Source organism: Myxine glutinosa, chromosome 10 (genome assembly GCF_964187855.1).
Source record: "Myxine glutinosa chromosome 10, kmMyxGlut1.1, whole genome shotgun sequence".
Classification (NCBI taxonomy): Eukaryota; Metazoa; Chordata; class Myxini; order Myxiniformes; family Myxinidae; genus Myxine; species Myxine glutinosa.
Window position 1 is genome coordinate 44,517,095 of NC_136270.1, and position 25,999 is coordinate 44,543,093.

At 38.7% G+C, this 25,999-nt stretch overlaps 1 protein-coding gene across 1 annotated transcript in view; it reads right to left on the reverse strand.

Moving 5' to 3' along the window:
• Positions 1-16,859, reverse strand: part of LOC137433527 (mucin-16-like) — a 55,471-nt gene extending 38,612 nt beyond the window's left edge. Inside the window, exons 1-16 of the mRNA XM_078785600.1 lie at positions 16,691-16,859; positions 16,537-16,601; positions 16,202-16,359; positions 15,916-16,094; positions 15,279-15,343; positions 14,327-14,478; positions 14,025-14,194; positions 13,871-13,935; positions 13,536-13,693; positions 13,249-13,427; positions 11,398-11,462; positions 10,445-10,596; positions 10,147-10,313; positions 9,993-10,057; positions 9,656-9,813; positions 9,214-9,392 (exon numbers count right to left, since the gene is read on the reverse strand). Of these exons, the coding sequence (XP_078641726.1) occupies positions 9,214-9,392; positions 9,656-9,813; positions 9,993-10,057; positions 10,147-10,313; positions 10,445-10,596; positions 11,398-11,462; positions 13,249-13,427; positions 13,536-13,693; positions 13,871-13,935; positions 14,025-14,194; positions 14,327-14,478; positions 15,279-15,343; positions 15,916-16,094; positions 16,202-16,359; positions 16,537-16,601; positions 16,691-16,837 (2,124 nt within the window). The 5' untranslated portion in view covers positions 16,838-16,859. The remainder of the gene's footprint in view (positions 1-9,213; positions 9,393-9,655; positions 9,814-9,992; positions 10,058-10,146; positions 10,314-10,444; positions 10,597-11,397; positions 11,463-13,248; positions 13,428-13,535; positions 13,694-13,870; positions 13,936-14,024; positions 14,195-14,326; positions 14,479-15,278; positions 15,344-15,915; positions 16,095-16,201; positions 16,360-16,536; positions 16,602-16,690) is intronic.
• Between the last annotated feature and the right edge of the window lie 9,140 nt (positions 16,860-25,999).

The window sequence follows — 25,999 nt, forward strand, 5'->3', positions numbered from 1 at the left end:
GGATTCTATGATGGTGAGCTGCCCAGGTCCTGATGCAGCAAAGCTGCCCCAAACCATAATATTTCCACCACCATGCTTTACAGTTGGTATCAGGTTCTTGTGGTCAAATGCTGTCTTTGGTTTTTGCCAAACATGTCTTCTGGTACTGTGGCCAAATAGCTCTACCTTTGACTCATATGTCCAGAGCACATTGTTCCAGAAGTGCTGGTCTTTGCCTCGGTGTTCATTGGCAAACTTTAGTCTTGCCCTGATGTTCTTTCTGGACAGCAAAGGTTTCCTCCTGGCACACCTACCATGCAGATCAAATTTGTGCAGCCTCTTTCTAATGGTAGACTCGTGCACTTTGTCACCAACAGTGGCAAGAGCTACGTGTAGGTCCCGTGATGACATTCTGGGGGCTCTTAGAGACTTCTTTCAGCATCTTGCGGTCTGCTCTCGGGCTGAACTTGCTGGGGCAGCCTGGCCTGAACAAGTTGGCAGTTGTTTGGAATCTTCTCCACTTGTAGATGATCTTCCGGACAGTCGAATGATTGATTTCAAATTGTTTGGAGATCTTTTTAAATCCCTTCCCAGACTCGTAGGCATCTATAACCTTCTTTCTGAAAGCCTCAGAGAGCTCTTTTGATCAAGGCATTGTGATGCCACACACTTCAACAACAAAGAGCAAACCAAACGAAATGTCTGAGGTTTAAATAAGACAGGTTCCTCCAAGATCCTCTCTAATGGTGTTCTAATCATTTGCACCTAAGATGGTGCACCTGATTCTAATTTTAGGTATTTGAAGTAGTGATAAATGTCGGGGTGTACTTACTTTTTCCACATGTGAAATTTGCATTTATGTTTATTTAAATTATACAATGGACAACAAAATGTAAATGTTTCATGATATTTGTTGCATTATATCACCTTTATCTATCAATATTGTTGAAATGAAGATGAAATAGCTGTATGTTGAAATATGTTGGAAAAGTCAAAACTTTTCGTGGGGTGTACTTACTTTTTCACGTGACTGTATATGTGATAAAATATCTTTGTATTGACATTTATTAATTATTTTCATATTCATCAACTGATCTAAAATGGCTGATGCTTCATTAAAACAATTGTTGTTTCCCACCTCCTTACTACCCAACAACAGTAACAGTCTATTAACTAATTGTGATGAGTCATTTGGAAGTCATTTGGAAGAAAACTAACACCCAAACCAAAGCTTATTTAAAGCATAAATAATATCTTTTTCCTTCTCATTCTTCTTACTTTTACCAGCAACAGAAACTCTATAATCAAGCGAGTTTAGTGCATCAATATATACCTTATCTTCCTCATTTTCCATATCAAGCGGTTCATCAAAATATTTTGAATTAGTATACCCATCTTTTGTGAGAAGAAACATTAATCTGAGGGTTAATTTAATGGGTGGTAGGTCAGAACTTAAGAATGCCAATTTATCATTAAATATAAATACCTTTTCATTAACAAGATAAAACTGTGCGGGTTCTTCTGTTGGAATGAGACCCGCTTTGGTTTTTGTCTCCGTTGAATATTCATTGTTTTGAAGAGCTTTCACAACATAATCAGGAGGTTGATTTATCTCCTTCAGGTGATGATTCTTCATCATCAGATTTTGATGCTCCTATATCTCCAAGCTTTTGCTCTGTCATTTGACTAAAATCTTTTATCATTTGAAGTTTTTTTGGAGTATATTCCATCGTAGGACTTTGAAATGAAACCGCTTTTTGTTCGGAAGATTTTAAAAGAGGTTTAAAAAACTTCTCTTGTTTTCTTTCAAATATTTCTTCACCCGATAGTTTCTGTCTCCGTTTCTTCTTTATCTCTTCCTGTTGTTTAACAACTTTTGAAACTAATTGATTATATTCCTTAAATTTTCTTGCTCGTTCTTCAGCGTCTATTTTATTTATACCAAAAAAAATATTATTGGTTATTATATCATCTTCTTTCAAGGAAATCATTGGGTGGAAATCATTCCATTTATGACGACAAAACGTCTGATGCCCGACGTGGAGATCGGTTTCTGAGGTTTGGGACATGGAATGTAGGGACAATGACAGGAAGATCAGGAGAAGTGGTGGAAGTATTGGTCAGAAGAAGAGTGGACATATGTTGTGTGCAGGAGACGAGATGGAAGGGAAGTGGTGTGAGAATGGTGAAAGGAAGGCAGGGACAAAAATACAAGTTTGTGTGGCAAGGGTGCCCGGAGGGCGTGAATGGTGTTGGTGTCCTGTTTTCTGAGGAGTTTGTAGACAGTGTGTGGTGTGGTGAGTGTGACTAGAGTGAGTGAAAGGTTGATGATGGTGAAAATGATGATTGGAAAGCTCTTGGTGAACGTCATCTCGGGATATGCTCCGCAGGTTGGTCGGAGCGATGAAGAGAAGGACAAGTTCTGGTGTGCGATAGAGAAGCTGATGGAAAACGTGAAAGATGAGGAAGTTGTTGTGGTAGGAGGAGACCTAAATGGACATGTGAGAAGGAGTATGGATGGTTTTGAAGGAGTTCATGGGGGTTACGGATATGGTGTGAGAAATGGAGAAGGTGAAAGGATTTTGGAGTTTGCTGATGGAGCTGATTTGTTGATTTGTAATACTCAGTTCCAGAAAGAAGATAATAAGCTTGTTACATACACGTCAGGTGGGTCGACGACAACCGTTGACTACCTGCTAGTGCGTAGGCGAGATAGGAGGCACCTCCGGGACACAAAGGTGATCCCGGGGGAGGAGGCTGTTTCACAGCACCACTTGGTTGTCTGCGACATAAGGGTGAAAGGTGCGAGGAGAGCTCGGCGGGTGAAGTACCATCCGAGAATGAAGGTGTGGAGGTTGAAAGAGGTGACAGTGAGGGTGGCATTAAAAGAGAGGCTGAGTATGGTGGAGGATGATGTGGTTGAGCTTGAAAGTGGTTGGATGTCAATGAAAGATAGTCTGTTGGGAGCCGTTGGTGAGGTATGTGGATGGACAAAAGGACCACCGAGGCACTCGGAAACATGGTGGTGGGATGATGAAGTTGGAAAGAAGATTCACGAGAAGAGGAAGAAGTTCAAGGAGTGGCAGAAGGCGATGGGTATGGGGGCAGAAAAGGCAGAGCATGAAAGTTATAAGGCAGCCAAGAAGGCTGCAAAGAAAGAGGTAGCAAAGGCACAGGAGGCATGTAGGAAAATGTTTGGAGAACGCTTGGATTCGGAAGAGGGTCAGAGAGCGGTATTCAGGATTGCAAAGCAGATAGCGAAAGAGAGGTGTGATGTGATGGGGGTGAGTTGCTTGAAGGATGAAGTGGGACAAATCGTTGTGGACCCAGATGGAATTAAAAGAAGATGGAAGAGATATATGGAAATACTGTTGAATGCAGAGAATGAATGGGATGGCAACATAGAGAGTAACCCAGTTTTAGGACCGGCAGAGAAGATAACCGAGAAGGAAGTTGAGGAAGCGATAAAAGCAATGAAGAGTAGAAAAGCGGGAGGGCCGACAGGAGTTGTGGGAGATATGTTGAAGACAGCGGGAAATTGGGGTGTGAAGAGAATGACAGAGATCTGCAATCTGGTGGTGAAAGAAGGCCGCATTCCAGTGGTTTGGGAACTGAGTACCCTCGTCCCTCTATACAAGGGGAAAGGTGACCCTCTGGACTGTGGCTCGTATCGAGCGATAAAGTTATTGGAGCACGGAATGAAGGTATTGGAAAGGGTGTTGGAGTGGAGGATAAGGAAGAAAGTGAAGATTGACGAAATGCAGTTTGGATTTATGCCAAGAAGAGGAACGACAGACGCACTTTTTATTGTGAGGCAGTTGCAGGAGAAGTATATGGAGAAGAGGAAGAAGTTGTCTCTTGGGTTTGTTGATCTGGAGAAAGCATTTGATAGGGTTCCACGTGAAGTAGTGACATGGGCATTGAGGAAGTTAGGAGTGGAGGAATGGTTGATCAGAGTAGTGATGGCAATGTACAAAAGAGCGTGCACAGCTGTAAGGATGAAGGACGGGAACAGTGGTGAGTTTGAGGTGAAGGTGGGAGTGCATCAGGGGTCGCTACTAAGTCCACTACTATTTGTAGCTGTGATGGAGGTGCTGGCTCAGAACGTAAAGGAGGGTTTACCGTGGGAGTTGTTGTATGTAGATGATCTGGTGTTGATTGCAGAAAGTATGGATGGACTGAAGGAGAAGATGAACAAGTAGAAGGAATGTATGGAGACAAAAGGTCTGAAGGTGAATATCGGAAAAAGGAAGGTGATGGCAAGTGGTAAAGCATGTGGTGAGGTGGAAAGAACAGGGAAGTGGCCGTGTGCTGTGTGCAGGAAGGGTGTCGGAGTGAATTCCATTCAATGTACAATGTGTGCTGAGTGGGTTCATCAAAAATGTAGTGGTTTGAGAGGGTCATTAACCAGTGTGGCAGCTACATTCAAGTGTAAGGTGTGCACAGAGGGAGCTGCAGATGGAGGAAATGTTGAGTTTGATCTTGGAGATGGCATGAAGCTGGAAGGTGTGAAAACATTTTGTTACCTTGGAGACATGCTGAATGGAGAAGGTGGATCAGACTCGGCAACGGTTGCTCGAGTGAGATGTGCATGGAAGAAGTTTCGGGAACTGAGTGGTGTGCTGACGAGGAGGGGAGTGTCATTGAAGCTGAAGGGAAAGGTGTATGCTGCATGTGTGAGAAGTGTTATGATTTATGGGAGTGAGACATGGGTAATGAACGTAGAGCAGCAACGAAGGTTGGAATGGGTGGAAATGCAAATGGTTCGGTGGATGTGTGGAGTATCGTTGAGAGAGAGGAAGACAAATGATGAATTGCGAAAGATGATGGGAATAGAGCCTGTGATGGATGCTGTAAAGAGAAACAGGGTGAGATGGTTTGGTCATGTGTTGAGGAAGGATGAAAGTGACTGGTTGAAAAGAGTGATGGAAATTAATGTAGAAGGAAGTAGAGGACGGGGAAGACCGAGAAAGACTTGGCTAAAGATGGTCGAAGAAGAAATGCGGGCAAGGGGGTTAACAAGGGGAAATGCAGAAAATAGGGCAAAATGGAGAACATTGTCATGGGGACCGCAAAGCTAACCCCCGCTCTTGCAGGGAAAATGGCCTTAAAATGCCTGTTGTTGTTGTTGTATATCATCTTTTTCACAACAATATAGTTATATTTTTCAACCGTATGTTTCATATACCCCTCAAATTCCTTTTTACTACATAATGTAGAACAATGATCTCTCCAAAAATGATTTATATCTATTGAATTTAGTTTGAATAAAATAAAAGTATTAGCATTATTTCTTATTGAGCGGCGATGGAGTTGAAAGTATTGTTATGAATTTGGTAATGCAACATCTAGAGCTAGGTAGATCTGAATAGGTAGGTATTCGGCTGTCGTGACAGGGACTCTACATGTAATAAGTTATTGATGTTCAGGCGGTTGTCGGGGTAAGATGTATGAGTGTGGATCTACCTGGAGATTCGAGTGTTAAATAGTGAGGGATTAAAGGTAACGCCCCTGTGAGTATCACCTAGTAATCAAACCTTTGTCCTTTATGGCACTGCAAACCACATAAACATTAGTTAGGTCCTTAGTGCAACATTAAATAATTCCCTTTCCCTGACATTGACTTCGTAATAAATGGGCACCACCAGGCCAAGAACACCGCCACAATACACCGCCACCGTTTACACCTCCAAGGCCTACAAACCTCGCCTGCGCACCTCAAAGGCCTACCAACCTCGCTGGCACGTGTTACACCAGGACCGCGGGGTCACGGACGGGAGATGTCAGGAGTCGCATGCCGCAGAGGGCGTGACCTGGGCGAGTTGGGAGGCTATGATTGGCTGAGGAGCGCGCCAATGTGACGTCATCGGCCACCAATATAGGCGACGGTCGGACGCCATTTCGGCAGTTCGAGTGGAGTCCAGAGTTGAGAGAGTTGAGTCGCAGAGTTCGTTGTTACAGTTCCGTACCAGAGTTCGTGGCAGTTGGCACAGGACACGGTTCGTTGCACAGTTCGTCGGAGTTGGCACAGGACACGGTTCGTTGAACATTCGTGACCACAGCTCGTTGCAGTTGGCAGTTGGCACTTGGTTTTGGTTGCTTCGTGCAGCCCTGCGGTGGACCGTTGGAGCAAAGGAGCTCGTGGTGTGTGTGGGCCGTTGGACCGACGAGGCCTGGTGGCGCTTGGAGGCGGACGCAGAGGGCCGTGGAACTTGGAGCGAGGTGTGCGATCGGGCCGAAAGGAGCGGTGTTGGACGGCAGCCACAAAGACGACGAAAGACCAGATAAGCCCGAATCCGCGTACATTTTGAACGACGTGACGTGTTCTTTTCGTAATTAATCTCCCTCGTTTTGTGTTTGATATCAGTCGTGTGGGGACGTCCCGATTTAGTTATTAGTATTACCGGCGCGTGTTTTTTTCACTGTTATTACTTTTCAATAATAAATCCTTATATTATTTTCTGTACATATTTGAACGCAGTTTCCTGGGTGTTTCATTTTAATAGATAAGGCTGTGGAGCTCGTTGCGTCTGGCCTCCCGCGCGTTTAACTTTGTGTTGAGCTTGAATCCGCCATTGAGTTTTCGCCTCGGGAGTGTAAAGTCTCGCAATCGGTCATCCGTGTTACCCTACGGTGTTCACCAAGGGTAGTCACGCGACAGTATGATTGACTGAGATAAATACAATTACAAGAAGAATGTCGCCCCCTTGTATAGTAGCTATCAATAACCGTTTGGTTTCTCTCATTAACACAATCGTCAAAGATAACGAGGTTCTTTTCTGTTTCATCTATATCTTGGGGTAAAGGTATATCATCCGTATTATCACTGAGAATGCAAGTTATAGCTGTAGGTGATGTAAGTTATGATTTCTTTTTTACTTTTTGTGAAGTATCACAAAATAGTTGTATTATATCTTTAATCTTGTACTCATTTAGTTTGTGTTGAAGTTTAAATAAACCGATTAAATTGTTGCGGTTTTTAGAACCCTCCATTTTGTAAATATTTGTAATAATCCCTTATAAATAATCCCCTGTAAATATTCCCATTTTTGTGTAAAGGTCAAAGGTCGCACCCTAGTTAGGTCATATTGCAACACGTAGAACACCATAGGATCTTCTTTAGTTATTTCATTAGTATGTGTTTCAGTTAAGGATCTGTTTCCAATAGTTGAATCTGCGTTGTATTAATTAAATAAGAGTAGGCCCCAAAGTTCCTTTCAACATCAGTGTGAGTGGTCTTCTATCCCGCAAGCCGCCATAAGCCACGTGGCAGAGTTGGAGAAGAAGGGAGGAGTGCCAGGAATGAGGCGTGGCCCACCAACGCACCATCAAGGGTCCTACCGGTGAGCCCTCACGACCAATCAGGGCCGAGGCAGCTCACCGATGGGCGTATCCAAAAAGGCAAGCGGCTTAATACGCGATCGGCCAATATAAGCGGCCGCGTGGGACTACTTAGGGAGATGAGTGATACGGGAGAGGACGGCAGACGCGGAAGACCCGAGAGTGGTGAAGGAGTCCCTGCTTGCCGTTGCCATGGACCATTGGAGGCGCACAAACTGGCCGAAGGCTAAGGGTCAATTTATTACGTACGCCGCATCCCAGTCTTCCCCCCCGCGATATAATTGTCCTCTCACGTTAAACGCCACGCGAAGCTGCCGGCCGCTCGTTGCCGCGGTACGAGTGAACACCCGGAGCGTGGACCGGAGCGCGAGGTCGGATCCGGACCTCACCGCCTACCATCGACGCCTACCTACACCACCTGCCCGGACCCTTCTCTTCCTTCCCACCAGCCCTGCCATTCCATCCTTTTGTGTAAGTCTGTTTGTACTGTCCTGGGAGTGATAATTAAGAGTGTATAAGGTTTGCCCTGTGTATCTGCTTCTTCTTCTTCTTCACTGTACATTCCCTTTCGTTTCTTCTTTGGTTTTGGTTTTGTATATGATTAAAAAATTACACCTGTTCCTTCTTATTCTTTGGGTTTTCCTCTCACCCGGTCGCTTTAGTCTTTTCCCTGATTGAATACTTGTGGCACGATTAGGAACCGCTATAATCGGGTCTAGTCTTTGTTAACGGCCTGAGTCGTGGCTCGCTTCGCTCTGCGTGTCCATTACAGCCGCGGCTCGGGCGGGGCTCATTTCCTCGCTTGCCAGAAGGCGCTGGTAATTAGGTAATAGGAGCAATTGGCCTACCACCCTATTCAGCGCTGACCGGAAGTGACGTCATAGCTCCAGGACTCGGACGGCCAGCTTAATAGACGAGGGGATTGACCCCCCTTGGTAAGGGGAGCGCCGTAACCCAAGATCCGCAACAATATCTTCTTTTTGAAGGCCCGCATTAAAACCCTGTGATAGTAGTTGATACTCTGGCTGAAAACTTGACTTTGTGAAAATTATTAAATTTTCATAATCTAAAAAGTTTGGTGTAAGGAGCATCTTTAAAAGCAAACATGTTTTCCTACATCTGCTTGAACCAACTATTAGACATCTTAATGAATTTGGGAGATTCCTATGATTATTATATTTTATCTTACTTTCCCAAACGGGTAAAAAATCATTCATTTTACATAGGTTTTGAAAAGATTTAGCATTTAATAATTCAGTCTGTGTGTTATCCCTATTATAATTATGTATACATATTAGAATTTTCTCAACCAAACATTTAATTGCGTTCAATATATATTGAAATATCCTGTCTTGTTGTTCATTCATTTTATATACTCCAACGAATATTTTTTTACCCATTTGAGAAAATTAGTTTTTTTATTTTTTCAATTAAAATTTCAATATTTTTATTTTATTGTCATAATTCTGAAATTATATATATTTTTGGAAATTTTACAAATTTGGGAATTTATAGAAAAATCGGGAAAACGAGAAAATCGGGAAAATCAGAAATTTTAATTATTAAATATTTTTTGAAAAAAACAAATTTTTTTTGAATTCTTTTTGAATTTTTTTTTTTACAAATTTTAGAAATTTTGTGAGAAATTTTCGAAAATCAGCCATTTTAATAATTTAATAATTTAATTAATTTTTTTTAAATTAATTAATTATTTTATTTAATTAATTATTTGGGGGCTCCAGGATCAGCAATGTCCTGCTCCAGGATCAGCATTTCTTATCTACTTACGATGGGTGAAAAATAATTTTAATACGATGGGTGACAAATCATTTTAATATGATGGGTGAGAAAATCATTTTCTAGGGAAAGAGTGTCATTGACGGAATGTTTCACCTTGCTGCTGATATCTGAATTGTAATTCTGGGACAAAGTAGAGCTGGCATTGTCCAAGTCATCTGAGAATGTCCGATTCAACACGGTGAACTCCAGGTAAAATGATTGCTTCTCCATTGGTTGTGCTGTTGTTGGCTGCAGTGTTGGTGGTTGTGGTGTTGGTGGCTGCGGTTCATAAGCTGCAATATGTATAAATTTATATCAAGAAAAGAGTTTCCTTTTTGTTGAACATTTCATGATGTTTCATGAAATGAAATCATTCATTCACATTCACACCAGGGTATTGACATTATTTTTATAATAATGAAATTATATTATAATTATATATTATATTATATTATATTATAATATATTATATATTATAATATCATTATATTATAATAATGAAATGAAATCATTCACACCGAGAAATAAAATCTTATTGATATAGAACTGTCTGCACCTGTGACTTGAGTGTCAGCAGAGTCATTTTTCAGAAGGTAAGGCCCAAGCCTGTGGTGGTTGTGTGTGCCGACATCAAATGCCTTTTTCACTTCAGACTCGGTCAGGGAAGATGTGTTGAGAAAATCACAACGTCCCACAACAACCAAGGGACCAGACCTGCAAAGGTATTTGTTTAATGCAATATTTGTGACCTGAAACGAAAATGCTACATGTGCCATGACACCACATTGCCTTTTTGCTTACTGCCGTGACACATTTTGTTCATTATACATGTTTCCTTTTCTGAATAAATGATTGATATTAATCACCGATCACAATCACCAAGTCGTGCTTACCAGTATCGTGTCACGGTGCAGTTTCGAGTTTCATTTCCAAGCTCTCTCTTGAAAAGGTCCTCCAGCTGAAAATGATATTTGATGAGAAATGCAGGTTATTTGTGCCTCGTTATAAATTATGAGATAAAAAGTATTGTCATTGTTTCATTCTTACCTCTTTGGCGATGCTGGAGGTGTATTCCTTGTGGAGTGGAGATCTTTTGTTGTCCAGGTCAGGAGAGAACGTGAGGTTGACCAGAGTGAACTTAATAAATAATGTGAAGATTTGGACTGCTGCAGGTGTCGTACTCGGTACCATTGTTGGAGGTTGTGGTTCTGGAACTAAATGCACGTTTTTTCTTCGTTAATGTTATTTAAATGCTTTTGACTTGAACCTCATTGGTTTTACGAAACATAAAAATACAAGAATGTTGGGTAAATCAATAAATCTTGCATTTACACAAATTACATACTTGAAACGGTGAGCGAGCTTTTGTCAAGCTCGTAGTAATCCAGGTTCTGCAGTTCATTCGTTCCCCTTTTGAAAGCTTCCTCCACCACTGATTCATTAACCTGGCTGGTGTTGTCAAAAGAGCAGCGTGCAACCACCACGAGTGGACCGGACCTGAGAAGAACACATGAGTTCAGAATTATATATAAATTATACCAAAAAATAATCCAATAAAAGGATCAGTGCAGACAAGACCAGCAATGCTCAAGGATTGTAGAATAGCAAACGGAATATATTCTCTGATTAAATGCATCAATTTTGAAAGCACATTGTGTTATCTTCTCTCCATCACCATCGCTATTGTTTACTCTCAAAATTCGACAATGCCGCACTCATTTTTTGTAATTGTCCACCACCAATTGTTGTCCATCATTAATTGTCAATCATTTTTCGAAATTGAGAAAGTCGGAGACGGCATTGAAATGAGCTCTGTTCAACCAACCGATCATCTGTCGATGTACTTTTGTGTGCGTGATTTTTCAAACCTGTTAAACATTTTGACATGTATTCCTCATGACATTATCGCAACCTGATTAGATCACGGCTGTGATTGCAATGGCAACCATCTTAGAAGCTTGACTTGTATGCATGATATTTCAAAAACCGTTCACGGTTTACGTTCGTATGCTACAGATCTATTCCTCTTATCACCCAAAGGCGGGGAACTTAGAGTATCAGCTCTTGATATCATCGTGCAGAAGAGGAGGGATCTGGTGCTCATCCACAGCAAAATAAAAATGAACATGGAACAAAAACTGAGCGTTAAGATAGTTCACTTACAGGGTTTGAATTTCCCGTAGACACTGACAAACGATTATCTGTGTTTATTGGAAATACAAATACATTGTTTTCATGTCCACTGACATGCAGCAGGTGTAGATTTTGCACGTGTTCCTCATGTTTAGTTTAACTTACCAGAAGTTTGTAACTGAGCAGTTTTGTGCCAAATCCCCAAGCTGTTTCTTGAAAAGATCTTCGAGCTGAAATTAAAAGAATTTTCAACAATCATCATTGATTGAAACATTTTCTTTTTTGTGGGTTTTCGTTCATTCTGGAATAAAAGAAATGAAGTTGTTTATTTAAGACGTGCATAATCCGTTCATCAAAGTTTTACCATAGAGTCTCACATGACAACCTCAATAATTTTAATATGATGGGTGAAAAATCATTTTAATACGATGGATGAAAATCATTTTCAAACAATGTGTGAAAATAACTTTCATATGATGGGTATAAAATAATTTTAATACGATGGGTGAAAAATAATTTTAATACAATGGGTGAAAAATAATTTTAATATGATGGGTGAAATTTTTTTTTAATACGATGGGTGAAAAGTAATTTTCATACGATGGGTGAAAAATAATTTTGATATCCTGGGTGAAAAATAATTTTCATACGATGGGTGAAAAACAATTTTAATACGATGGGTAAATTTTTTTTTTTAAACGGGTGACAAATCATTTCAATACCATATGTGAAAAATAATGTCAATACCCTGGGTGATAAGTCATTCTAATATGATGGGTGAAATATCATTTTAATACGATGGATGAAAATAATTGTAAAACAATGGGTGAAAATAATTTTAATACGATGGGTGTAAAATAATGTTAATACGATGGATGAAAAAAACATTTCAATACGATGGGTGAAAAATAATTTTAACACGATGGGTGTAAAATAATGCGAATACGATGGGTGAAAAAACATTTCAATACGATGGGTGAAAAATAATTTTAATACGATGGATGAAAAATAATTTTAATACAATGGGTGTAAAAGATTGTTAATATTATGGGTGAAAAAACATTTCAATACGATGGGTGAAAATAATTTTAATACGATGGGTGAAAAATAATTTGAATACAATGGGTGAAAAATAATTTTAATACGATGGGTGAAAAATAATTTTAATACGATGGGTGAAAAATAATTTTCCTATGATGGGTGAAAAATTATTTTAATATGATGGGTGAAAAATCCTTTTTGTACGATGGGTGAAAAATAATTTTAATATGATGGGTGAAAAATAATTTTAATATGATGGGTGAAAATCATTTTCAAACAATGGGTGAAAATAACTTTATTAAGTTGAGTCAAAAATAATTTTTATACAATGGGTGAAAAAGAATTTCAATATGACGGGTGAAAAATAATTTTAATACGATGGGTAAAAAATAATTTTAATATGATGGGTGAAAAATTTTTTTAATACATCGGTGAAAAATAATTTTAATACGATGGGTGAAAAAGAATTTTAATACGACAGGTGAAAAATAATTTTAATACGATGTGTGAAAAATAATTTTAATACGATGGGTAAAAAACAATTTTAATATGGGTAAAAATAATTTTAATACGATGGGTGAAAAAACATTTTAATACGATGGGTGAAAAATAATTTTAATATGATGGATGAAAATCATTTTCAAACAAGGGGTGAAAATAACTTTAATACGATGGGTGGAAAATAATTTTAATACGATGGGTGAAAAATCATTTTAATACGATGGGTGAAAAATAATTTTAATACGATGGGTGAAAAATAATTTTAATACAATGGGTGAAAAATAATTTTAATACGATGGGTGAAAAATCATTTTAATACGATGGGTGAAAAATAATTTTAATACGATGGGTGAAAATAATTTTAATACGATGCGTGAATTTTTTTTTTGAATACAATGGGTGAAAAATCATTTTAATATGATGGGCGAGGAAATCATTTTCAAGGAAAAGAGTGTCATTGATGGAATGTTTCACCTTGCTGCTGATATCTGAATTGTAATTCTGGTACAAAGTCGAGCTGGCATTGTCCAAGTCCTCTGAGAATGTCCGATTCAACACGGTGAACTCCAGGTAAAATGATGGCTTCTCCATTGGTTGTGCTGTTGTTGGCTGCAGTGTTGGTGGTTGTGGCGTTGGTGGTTGCGGTACGTAAACTGCAAATATATTTAAATTTATATCAAGAAAAGAGTTTCCTTTTTGTTGAACATTTCATGAAACACACACCGAGAAATAAAATCTTATTGATGTAGAACTGTCTGCACCTGTGACTTGAGTGTCAGCAGAGTCATTTTTCAGAAGGTAAGGCCCAAGTGTGTCGTGGTTGTGTGTGCCGACATCAAATGCCTTTTTCACTTCAGACTCGGTCAGGGAAGATGTGTTGAGAAAATCACAACGTCCCACAACAACCAAGGGACCAGACCTGCAAAGGTATTTGTTTAATGCAATATTTGTGACCTGAAATGAAAATGCTACGTGTGCCATGACACCACATTGGCTTTTTGCTTTCTGCCGTGACACATTTTGTTATTTTCACGTTTCCTTTTCTGAATAAATGATTGATATTAATCACCGATCACAATTACCAAGTCGTGCTTACCAGTATCGTGCAACGGTGCAGTTTTGAGTTTCGTTTCCAAGCTCTTTCTTGAAAAGGTCCTCCAGCTGAAAATGATATTTAACGACAAATGAACGTTATTTGTGTGTCGTTATAAATTATGAGATAAAAAGTATTGTCATTGTTCCGTTCTTACCTCTTTGGAGATGCTGGAGGTGTATTCCTTGTAGAGTGGAGAGCTTTTGTTGTCCAGGTCAGGAGAGAACGTGTGGTTGACCACAGTGAACTTGATAAATAATGTCTGGATGATATGGACTGCTGGAGGTGTCGTACTCGGTACCATTGTTGGAGGTTGTGGTTCTGGAACTAAATGCACGTTTTTTTCTTCGTTAATGTTATTTAAATGCTTTTGACCTGAACCTCATTGGTTTTACGAACCATAAAAATACAAGAATGTTGGGTAAATCAATCAATCTTGCATTTACACAAATTACATACTTGAAACGGTGAGCGAGGTTTTGTCAAGCTCGTAGTAATCCAGGTTCTGCAGTTCATTTGTTCCCCTTTTGAAAGCTTCCTCCACCACTGATTCATTAACCTGGCTGGTGTTGTCAAAAGAGCAGCGTGCTACCACTACGAGTGGACCAGACCTGAGAAGAACACATGAGTTCAGAATCAAATATAAATTATACCAAAAAATAATCCAATAAAAGGATCACTGCAGACAAGACCAGCAATGCTCAAGGATTGTAGAATAGCAAATGGAATATATATCTTTTGATTAAATGCATCAATTTTGAAAGCACATTGTGTTATCTTCTCTCCATCACCATCACTATTGTTTACTCCCATAATTCGACAATGCGGTCATTTTTTGTAATTGTCCACCACCAATTGTTGTCCATCATGAATTGTCCATCATTTTTTGAAATTGAGAAAGTCGGAGACGGCATTGAAATGAGCTCCGTCCGACCAACCGATCACGTGTCAATGTACTTTTGTGTACGTGATTTTTCAAACCTGTAAAACATTTTGACAAGTGTTCCTCATGACATTATCGCAACCTGATTAGATCACGGCTGTGATTGCAATGGCAACCATCTTAGAAGCTTGACTTGTATGCATGATATTTCAAAAACCGTTCACGGTTTACGTTCATATTCTACAGATCTATTGCTCTTATCACCCAAAGGCGGGGAACTTAGAGTATCAGCTCTTGATATCATCGTGCAGAAGAGGAGGGATCTGGTGCTCATGCACAGCAAAATAAAAATAAACATGGAACAAAAACTGAGCGTTAAGATCGTTCCCTTGCAGGGTTTGAATTTCCCGCAGACACTGACAAACGATTATCCGTGTTTATTGGAAATACAAATACATTGTTTAAATGTCCACTGACGAGCAGCAGGTGTAGATTTTGTCTGTGTTCCTCGTGTTTAGTTTCACTTACCAGAAATTTGTAACTGAGCAGTTTTGTGCCGAATCCCCAAGCTGTTTCTTGAAAAGATCTTCGAGCTGAAATTAAAAGAATTTTCAACAATCATCATTGATTGAAACATCTTCTGGTTGTGAGTTTTCCTTGATTCTTGAATAAAATAAATGAAGTTGTTAATTTAAGACGTGTATAATCCGTTCATCAATGTTTTTCCGGAAAGTCTCACGTGACAACCTCAATAATTTTAATATGATGGTGAAAAATATTTTTAATACGATGGGTGAAAATCATTTTCAAACAATGGGTGAATAATCATTTTAATACGATGGGTGAAAAATAATTTTAATATGATGGGTGAAAAATATTTTTAATACGATGGGTGAAAATCATTTTCTAACAATGGGTGAATAATCATTTTAATACGATGGGTGAAAAATCATTTTTATACAATGGGTGAAAAATAATTTTAATACGATGGGTGAAAAATCATTTCAATACGATGGGTGAAAAATAATTTTAATACGATGGGTGAAAAATAATTTTAATACGATGGGTGAAAAATCATTTTAATACGATGGGTGAAAAATCATTTTAATACGATGGGTGAAAAATCATTTTCATGGGAAAGAGTGTCATTGACGGAATGTTTCACCTTGCTGCTGATATCTGAATTGTAATTCTGGTACAAAGTAGAGCTGGCATTGTCCAAGTCCTCTGAGAATGTCCGATTCAACACGGTGAACTCCAGGTAAAATGATTGCTTCTCCATTGGTTGTGCTGTTGTTGGCTGCAGTGTTGGTGGTTGTGGCGTTGGTGGCTGCGGTTCGTAAACTGCAATATATATAAATTTATTTCAAGAAAAGAGTTTCCTTTTTGTTGAACATTTCATGAAACACACACCGAGAAATAAAATATTATTGATATAGAACTGTCTGCACCTGTGACTTGAGTGTCAGCAGAGTCATTTTTCAGAAGGTAAGGCCCAAGCGTGTCGTGGTTGTGTGTGCCGACATCAAATGCCTTTTTCACTTCAGACTCGGTCAGGGAAGATGTGTTGAGAAAATCACAACGTCCCACAACAACCAAGGGACCAGACCTGCAATGGTATTTGTTTAATGCAATATTTGTGACCTGAAATGAAAATGCTACGTGTGCCATGACACCACATTGGCTTTTTGCTTTCTGCCGTGACACATTTTGTTATTTTCACGTTTCCTTTTCTGAATAAATGATTGATATTAATCACCGATCACAATTACCAAGTCGTGCTTACCAGTATCGTGCAACGGTGCAGTTTTGAGTTTCGTTTCCAAGCTCTTTCTTGAAAAGGTCCTCCAGCTGAAAATGATATTTAACGACAAATGAACGTTATTTGTGTGTCGTTATAAATTATGAGATAAAAAGTATTGTCGTTGTTCCGTTCTTACCTCTTTGGAGATGCTGGAGGTGTATTCCTTGTAGAGTGGAGAGCTTTTGTTGTCCAGGTCAGGAGAGAACGTGTGGTTGACCACAGTGAACTTGATAAATAATGTCTGGATGATATGGACTGCTGGAGGTGTCGTACTCGGTACCATTGTTGGAGGTTGTGGTTCTGGAACTAAATGCACGTTTTTTCTTGGTTAATGTTATTTAAATGCTTTTGACCTGAATCTCATTGGTTTTACGAACCATAAAAATACAAGAATGTTGGGTAAATCAATAAATCTTGCATTTACACAAATTACATACTTGAAACGGTGAGCGAGGTTTTGTCAAGCTCGTAGTAATCCAGGTTCTGCAGTTCATTCGTTCCCCTTTTGAAAGCTTCCTCCACCACTGATTCATTAACCTGGCTGGTGTTGTCAAAAGAGCAGCGTGCTACCACTACGAGTGGACCAGACCTGAGAAGAACACATGAGTTCAGAATCAAATATAAATTATACCAAAAAATAATCCAATAAAAGGATCACTGCAGACAAGACCAGCAATGCTCAAGGATTGTAGAATAGCAAACGGAATATATTCTTTGATTAAATGCATCAGTTTTGAAAGCACATTGTGTTATCTTCTCTCCATCACCATCACTTTTGTTTACTCCCCCATAATTCGACAATGTGCAGTCATTTTTTGTAATTGTCCACCACCAATTGTTGTCCATCATCAATTGTCCATCATTTTTTGAAATTGAGAAAGTCGGAGACGTCATTGAAATGAGTTCTGTCCGACCAACCGATCACGTGTCAATGTACTTTTGTGTACGTGATTTTTCAAACCTGTCAAACATTTTGACAAGTGTTCCTCATGGCATTATCGCAACCTGATTAGATCACGGCTGTGATTGCAATGGCAACCATCTTAGAAGCTTGACTTGTATGCATGATATTTCAAAAACCGTTCACGGTTTACGTTCATATTCTACAGATCTATTCCTCTTATCACCCAAAGGCGGGGAACTTAGAGTATCAGCTCTTGATATCATCGTGCAGAAGAGGAGGGATCTGGTGCTCATGCACAGCAAAATAAAAATGAACATGGAACAAAAACTGAGCGTTAAGATCGTTCCCTTGCAGGGTTTGAATTTCCCGCAGACACTGACAAACGATTATCCGTGTTTATTGGAAATACAAATACATTGTTTAAATGTCCACTGACGAGCAGCAGGTGTAGATTTTGTCTGTGTTCCTCGTGTTTAGTTTCACTTACCAGAAATTTGTAACTGAGCAGTTTTGTGCCGAATCCCCAAGCTGTTTCTTGAAAAGATCTTCGAGCTGAAATTAAAAGAATTTTCAACAATCATCATTGATTGAAACATCTTCTGGTTGTGAGTTTTCCTTGATTCTTGAATAAAATAAATGAAGTTGTTAATTTAAGACGTGTATAATCCGTTCATCAATGTTTTTCCGGAAAGTCTCACGTGACAACCTCAATAATTTTAATATGATGGTGAAAAATATTTTTAATACGATGGGTGAAAATCATTTTCAAACAATGGGTGAATAATCATTTTAATACGATGGGTGAAAAATAATTTTAATATGATGGGTGAAAAATATTTTTAATACGATGGGTGAAAATCATTTTCAAACAATGGGTGAATAATCATTTTAATACGATGGGTGAAAAATCATTTTTATACAATGGGTGAAAAATAATTTTAATACGATGGGTGAAAAATCATTTCAATACGATGGGTGAAAAATAATTTTAATACGATGGGTGAAAAATCATTTTCATGGGAAAGAGTCATTGACGGAATGTTTCACCTTGCTGCTGATATCTGAATTGTAATTCTGGTACAAAGTAGAGCTGGCATTGTCCAAGTCCTCTGAGAATGTCCGATTCAACACGGTGAACTCCAGGTAAAATGATTGCTTCTCCATTGGTTGTGCTGTTGTTGGCTGCAGTGTTGGTGGTTGTGGCGTTGGTGGCTGCGGTTCGTAAACTGCAATATATATAAATTTATATCAAGAAAAGAGTTTCCTTTTTGTTGAACATTTCATGAAACACACACCGAGAAATAAAATATTGATATAGAACTGTCTGCACCTGTGACTTGAGTGTCAGCAGAGTCATTTTTCAGAAGGTAAGGCCCAAGTGTGTAGTGGTTGTGTGTGCCGACATCAAATGCCTTTTTCACTTCAGACTCGGTCAGGGAAGATGTGTTGAGAAAATCACAACGTCCCACAACAACCAAGGGACCAGACCTGCAATGGTATTTGTTTAATGCAATATTTGTGACCTGAAATGAAAATGCTACGTGTGCCATGACACCACATTGGTTTTTTGCTTTCTGCCGTGACACATTTTGTTATTTTCACGTTTCCTTTTCTGAATAAATGATTGATATTAATCACCGATCACAATCACCAAGTCGTGCTTACCAGTATCGTGCAACGGTGCAGTTTTGAGTTTCGTTTCCAAGCTCTTTCTTGAGAAGGTCCTCCAGCTGAAAATGATATTTAACGACAAATGAACGTTATTTGTGTGTCGTTATAAATTATGAGATAAAAAGTATTGTCATTGTTCCGTTCTTACCTCTTTGGAGATGCTGGAGGTGTATTCCTTGTAGAGTGGAGAGCTTTTGTTGTCCAGGTCAGGAGAGAACGTGTGGTTGACCACAGTGAACTTGATAAATAATGTCTGGATGATATTGACTGCTGCAGGTGTCGTACTCGGTACCATTGTTGGAGGTTGTGGTTCTGGAACTAAATGCACGTTTTTTTCTTCGTTAATGTTATTTAAATGCTTTTGACCTGAACCTCATTGGTTTTACGAACCATAAAAATACAAGAATGTTGGGTAAATCAATCAATCTTGCATTTACACAAATTACATACTTGAAACGGTGAGCGAGGTTTTGTCAAGCTCGTAGTAATCCAGGTTCTGCAGTTCATTTGTTCCCCTTTTGAAAGCTTCCTCCACCACTGATTCATTAACCTGGCTGGTGTTGTCAAAAGAGCAGCGTGCTACCACTACGAGTGGACCAGACCTGAGAAGAACACATGAGTTCAGAATCAAATATAAATTATACCAAAAAATAATCCAATAAAAGGATCACTGCAGACAAGACCAGCAATGCTCAAGGATTGTAGAATAGCAAATGGAATATATATCTTTTGATTAAATGCATCAATTTTGAAAGCACATTGTGTTATCTTCTCTCCATCACCATCACTATTGTTTACTCCCATAGTTCGACAATGCGGTCATTTTTTGTAATTGTCCACCACCAATTGTTGTCCATCATGAATTGTCCATCATTTTTTGAAATTGAGAAAGTCGGAGACGGCATTGAAATGAGCTCCGTCCGACCAACCGATCACGTGTCAATGTACTTTTGTGTACGTGATTTTTCAAACCTGTCAAACATTTTGACAAGTGTTCCTCATGACATTATCGCAACCTGATTAGATCACGGCTGTGATTGCAATGGCAACCATCTTAGAAGCTTGACTTGTATGCATGATATTTCAAAAACCATTCACGGTTTACGTTCATATTCTACAGATCTATTCCTCTTATCACCCAAAGGCGGGGAACTTAGAGTATCAGCTCTTGATATCATCGTGCAGAAGAGGAGGGATCTGGTGCTCATGCAGAGCAAAATAAAAATGAACATGGAACAAAAACTGAGCATTAAGATCGTTCCCTTGCAGGGTTTGAATTTCCCGCAGACACTGACAAACGATTATCCGTGTTTATTGGAAATACAAATACATTGTTTAAATGTCCACTGACGAGCAGCAGGTGTAGATTTTGTCTGTGTTCCTCGTGTTTAGTTTCACTTACCAGAAATTTGTAACTGAGCAGTTTTGTGCCGAATCCCCAAGCTGTTTCTTGAAAAGATCTTCGAGCTGAAATTAAAACAATTTTCAACAATCATCATTGATTGAAACATTTTCTGGTTGTGAGTTTTCCTTGATTCTTGAATAAAATAAATGAAGTTGTTAATTTAAGACGTGTATAATCCGTTCATCAATGTTTTTCCGGAAAGTCTCACGTGACAACCTCAATAATTTTAATATGATGGTGAAAAATATTTTTAATACGATGGGTGAAAAATCATTTTAATATGATGGGTGAAAATCATTTTCAAACAATGGGTGAATAATCATTTTAATACGATGGGTGAAAAATCATTTTTATACAATGGGTGAAAAATAATTTTAATACGATGGATGAAAAATAATTTCAATACGATGGGTGAAAAATAATTTTAATACGATGGGTGAAAAATCATTTTAATACGATGGGTGAAAAATCATTTTAATACGATGGGTGAAAAATCATTTTAATAGGATGGGTGAAAAATCATTTTCATGGGAAAGAGTGTCATTGACGGAATGTTTCACCTTGCTGCTGATATCTGAATTGTAATTCTGGTACAAAGTAGAGCTGGCATTGTCCAAGTCCTCTGAGAATGTCCGATTCAACACGGTGAACTCCAGGTAAAATGATTGCTTCTCCATTGGTTGTGCTGTTGTTGGCTGCAGTGTTGGTGGTTGTGGCGTTGGTGGCTGCGGTTCGTAAACTGCAATATATATAAATTTATATCAAGAAAAGAGTTTCCTTTTTGTTGAACATTTCATGAAACACACACCGAGAAATAAAATATTATTGATATAGAACTGTCTGCACCTGTGACTTGAGTGTCAGCAGAGTCATTTTTCAGAAGGTAAGGTCCAAGCGTGTCGTGGTTGTGTGTGCCGACATCAAATGCCTTTTGCACTTCAGACTCGGTCAGGGAAGATGTGTTGAGAAAATCACAACGTCCCACAACAACCAAGGGACCAGACCTGCAATGGTATTTGTTTAATGCAATATTTGTGACCTGAAATGAAAATGCTACGTGTGCCATGACACCACATTGGCTTTTTGCTTTCTGCCGTGACACATTTTGTTATTTTCACGTTTCCTTTTCTGAATAAATGATTGATATTAATCACCGATCACAATTACCAAGTCGTGCTTACCAGTATCGTGCAACGGTGCAGTTTTGAGTTTCGTTTCCAAGCTCTTTCTTGAAAAGGTCCTCCAGCTGAAAATGATATTTAACGACAAATGAACGTTATTTGTGTGTCGTTATAAATTATGAGATAAAAAGTATTGTCGTTGTTCCGTTCTTACCTCTTTGGAGATGCTGGAGGTGTATTCCTTGTAGAGTGGAGAGCTTTTGTTGTCCAGGTCAGGAGAGAACGTGTGGTTGACCACAGTGAACTTGATAAATAATGTCTGGATGATATGGACTGCTGGAGGTGTCGTACTCGGTACCATTGTTGGAGGTTGTGGTTCTGGAACTAAATGCACGTTTTTTCTTGGTTAATGTTATTTAAATGCTTTTGACCTGAATCTCATTGGTTTTACGAACCATAAAAATACAAGAATGTTGGGTAAATCAATAAATCTTGCATTTACACAAATTACATACTTGAAACGGTGAGCGAGGTTTTGTCAAGCTCGTAGTAATCCAGGTTCTGCAGTTCATTCGTTCCCCTTTTGAAAGCTTCCTCCACCACTGATTCATTAACCTGGCTGGTGTTGTCAAAAGAGCAGCGTGCTACCACTACGAGTGGACCAGACCTGAGAAGAACACATGAGTTCAGAATCAAATATAAATTATACCAAAAAATAATCCAATAAAAGGATCACTGCAGACAAGACCAGCAATGCTCAAGGATTGTAGAATAGCAAACGGAATATATTCTTTGATTAAATGCATCAATTTTGAAAGCACATTGTGTTATCTTCTCTCCATCACCATCACTTTTGTTTACTCCCCCCATAATTCGACAATGCACAGTCATTTTTTGTAATTGTCCACCACCAATTGTTGTCCATCATCAATTGTCCATCATTTTTTGAAATTGAGAAAGTCGGAGACGTCATTGAAATGAGTTCTGTCCGACCAACCGATCACGTGTCAATGTACTTTTGTGTACGTGATTTTTCAAACCTGTCAAACATTTTGACAAGTGTTCCTCATGACATTATCGCAACCTGATTAGATCACGGCTGTGATTGCAATGGCAACCATCTTAGAAGCTTGACTTGTATGCATGATATTTCAAAAACCGTTCACGGTTTACGTTCATATTCTACAGATCTATTCCTCTTATCACCCAAAGGCGGGGAACTTAGAGTATCAGCTCTTGATATCATCGTGCAGAAGAGGAGGGATCTGGTGCTCATGCACAGCAAAATAAAAATGAACATGGAACAAAAACTGAGCGTTAAGATCGTTCCCTTGCAGGGTTTGAATTTCCCGCAGACACTGACAAACGATTATCCGTGTTTATTGGAAATACAAATACATTGTTTAAATGTCCACTGACGAGCAGCAGGTGTAGATTTTGTCTGTGTTCCTCGTGTTTAGTTTCACTTACCAGAAATTTGTAACTGAGCAGTTTTGTGCCGAATCCCCAAGCTGTTTCTTGAAAAGATCTTCGAGCTGAAATTAAAAGAATTTTCAACAATCATCATTGATTGAAACATCTTCTGGTTGTGAGTTTTCCTGGATTCTTGAATAAAATAAATGAAGTTGTTAATTTAAGACGTGTATAATCCGTTCATCAATGTTTTTCCGGAAAGTCTCACGTGACAACCTCAATAATTTTAATATGATGGTGAAAAATATTTTTAATACGATGGGTGAAAATCATTTTCAAACAATGGGTGAATAATCATTTTAATACGATGGGTGAAAAATAATTTTAATATGATGGGTGAAAAATATTTTTAATACGATGGGTGAAAATCATTTTCAAACAATGGGTGAATAATCATTTTAATACGATGGGTGAAAAATCATTTTTATACAATGGGTGAAAAATAATTTTAATACGATGGGTGAAAAATAATTTTAATACGATGGGTGAAAAATCATTTTCATGGGAAAGAGTCATTGACGGATTTGTTTCACCTTGCTGCTGATATCTGAATTGTAATTCTGGTACAAAGTAGAGCTGGCATTGTCCAAGTCCTCTGAGAATGTCCGATTCAACACGGTGAACTCCAGGTAAAATGATTGCTTCTCCATTGGTTGTGCTGTTGTTGGCTGCAGTGTTGGTGGTTGTGGCGTTGGTGGCTGCGGTTCGTAAACTGCAATATATATAAATTTATATCAAGAAAAGAGTTTCCTTTTTGTTGAACATTTCATGAAACACACACCGAGAAATAAAATATTATTGATATAGAACTGTCTGCACCTGTGACTTGAGTGTCAGCAGAGTCATTTTTCAGAAGGTAAGGCCCAAGTGTGTAGTGGTTGTGTGTGCCGACATCAAATGCCTTTTTCACTTCAGACTCGGTCAGGGAAGATGTGTTGAGAAAATCACAACGTCCCACAACAACCAAGGGACCAGACCTGCAATGGTATTTGTTTAATGCAATATTTGTGACCTGAAATGAAAATGCTACGTGTGCCATGACACCACATTGGTTTTTTGCTTTCTGCCGTGACACATTTTGTTATTTTCACGTTTCCTTTTCTGAATAAATGATTGATATTAATCACCGATCACAATCACCAAGTCGTGCTTACCAGTATCGTGCAACGGTGCAGTTTTGAGTTTCGTTTCCAAGCTCTTTCTTGAGAAGGTCCTCCAGCTGAAAATGATATTTAACGACAAATGAACGTTATTTGTGTGTCGTTATAAATTATGAGATAAAAAGTATTGTCATTGTTCCGTTCTTACCTCTTTGGAGATGCTGGAGGTGTATTCCTTGTAGAGTGGAGAGCTTTTGTTGTCCAGGTCAGGAGAGAACGTGTGGTTGACCACAGTGAACTTGATAAATAATGTCTGGATGATATTGACTGCTGCAGGTGTCGTACTCGGTACCATTGTTGGAGGTTGTGGTTCTGGAACTAAATGCACGTTTTTCTCTTCGTTAATGTTATTTGAATGCTTTTGACCTGAACCTCATTGGTTTTACGAACCATAAAAATACAAGAATGTTGGGTAAATCAATCAATCTTGCATTTACACAAATTACATACTTGAAACGACGGTGAGCGAGGTTTTGTCAAGCTCGTAGTAATCCAGGTTCTGCAGTTCATTTGTTCCCCTTTTGAAAGCTTCCTCCACCACTGATTCATTAACCTGGCTGGTGTTGTCAAAAGAGCAGCGTGCTACCACGACGAGTGGACCAGACCTGAGAAGAACACATGAGTTCAGAATCAAATATAAATTATACCAAAAAATAATCCAATAAAAGGATCACTGCAGACAAGACCAGCAATGCTCAAGGATTGTAGAATAGCAAATGGAATATATATCTTTTGATTAAATGCATCAATTTTGAAAGCACATTGTGTTATCTTCTCTCATCACCATCACTATTGTTTACTCCCATAGTTCGACAATGCGGTCATTTTTTGTAATTGTCCACCACCAATTGTTGTCCATCATGAATTGTCCATCATTTTTTGAAATTGAGAAAGTCGGAGACGGCATTGAAATGAGCTCCGTCCGACCAACCGATCACGTGTCAATGTACTTTTGTGTACGTGATTTTTCAAACCTGTCAAACATTTTGACAAGTGTTCCTCATGACATTATCGCAACCTGATTAGATCACGGCTGTGATTGCAATGGCAACCATCTTAGAAGCTTGACTTGTATGCATGATATTTCAAAAACCATTCACGGTTTACGTTCATATTCTACAGATCTATTCCTCTTATCACCCAAAGGCGGGGAACTTAGAGTATCAGCTCTTGATATCATCGTGCAGAAGAGGAGGGATCTGGTGCTCATGCACAGCAAAATAAAAATGAACATGGAACAAAAACTGAGCGTTAAGATCGTTCCCTTGCAGGGTTTGAAATTCCCGCAGACACTGACAAACGATTATCCGTGTTTATTGGAAATACAAATACATTGTTTAAATGTCCACTGACGAGCAGCAGGTGTAGATTTTGTCTGTGTTCCTCGTGTTTAGTTTCACTTACCAGAAATTTGTAACTGAGCAGTTTTGTGCCGAATCCCCAAGCTGTTTCTTGAAAAGATCTTCGAGCTGAAATTAAAACAATTTTCAACAATCATCATTGATTGAAACATCTTCTGGTTGTGAGTTTTCCTTGATTCTTGAATAAAATAAATGAAGTTGTTAATTTAAGACGTGTATAATCCGTTCATCAATGTTTTTCCGGAAAGTCTCACGTGACAACCTCAATAATTTTAATATGATGGTGAAAAATATTTTTAATACGATGGGTGAAAATCATTTTCAAACAATGGGTGAATAATCATTTTAAT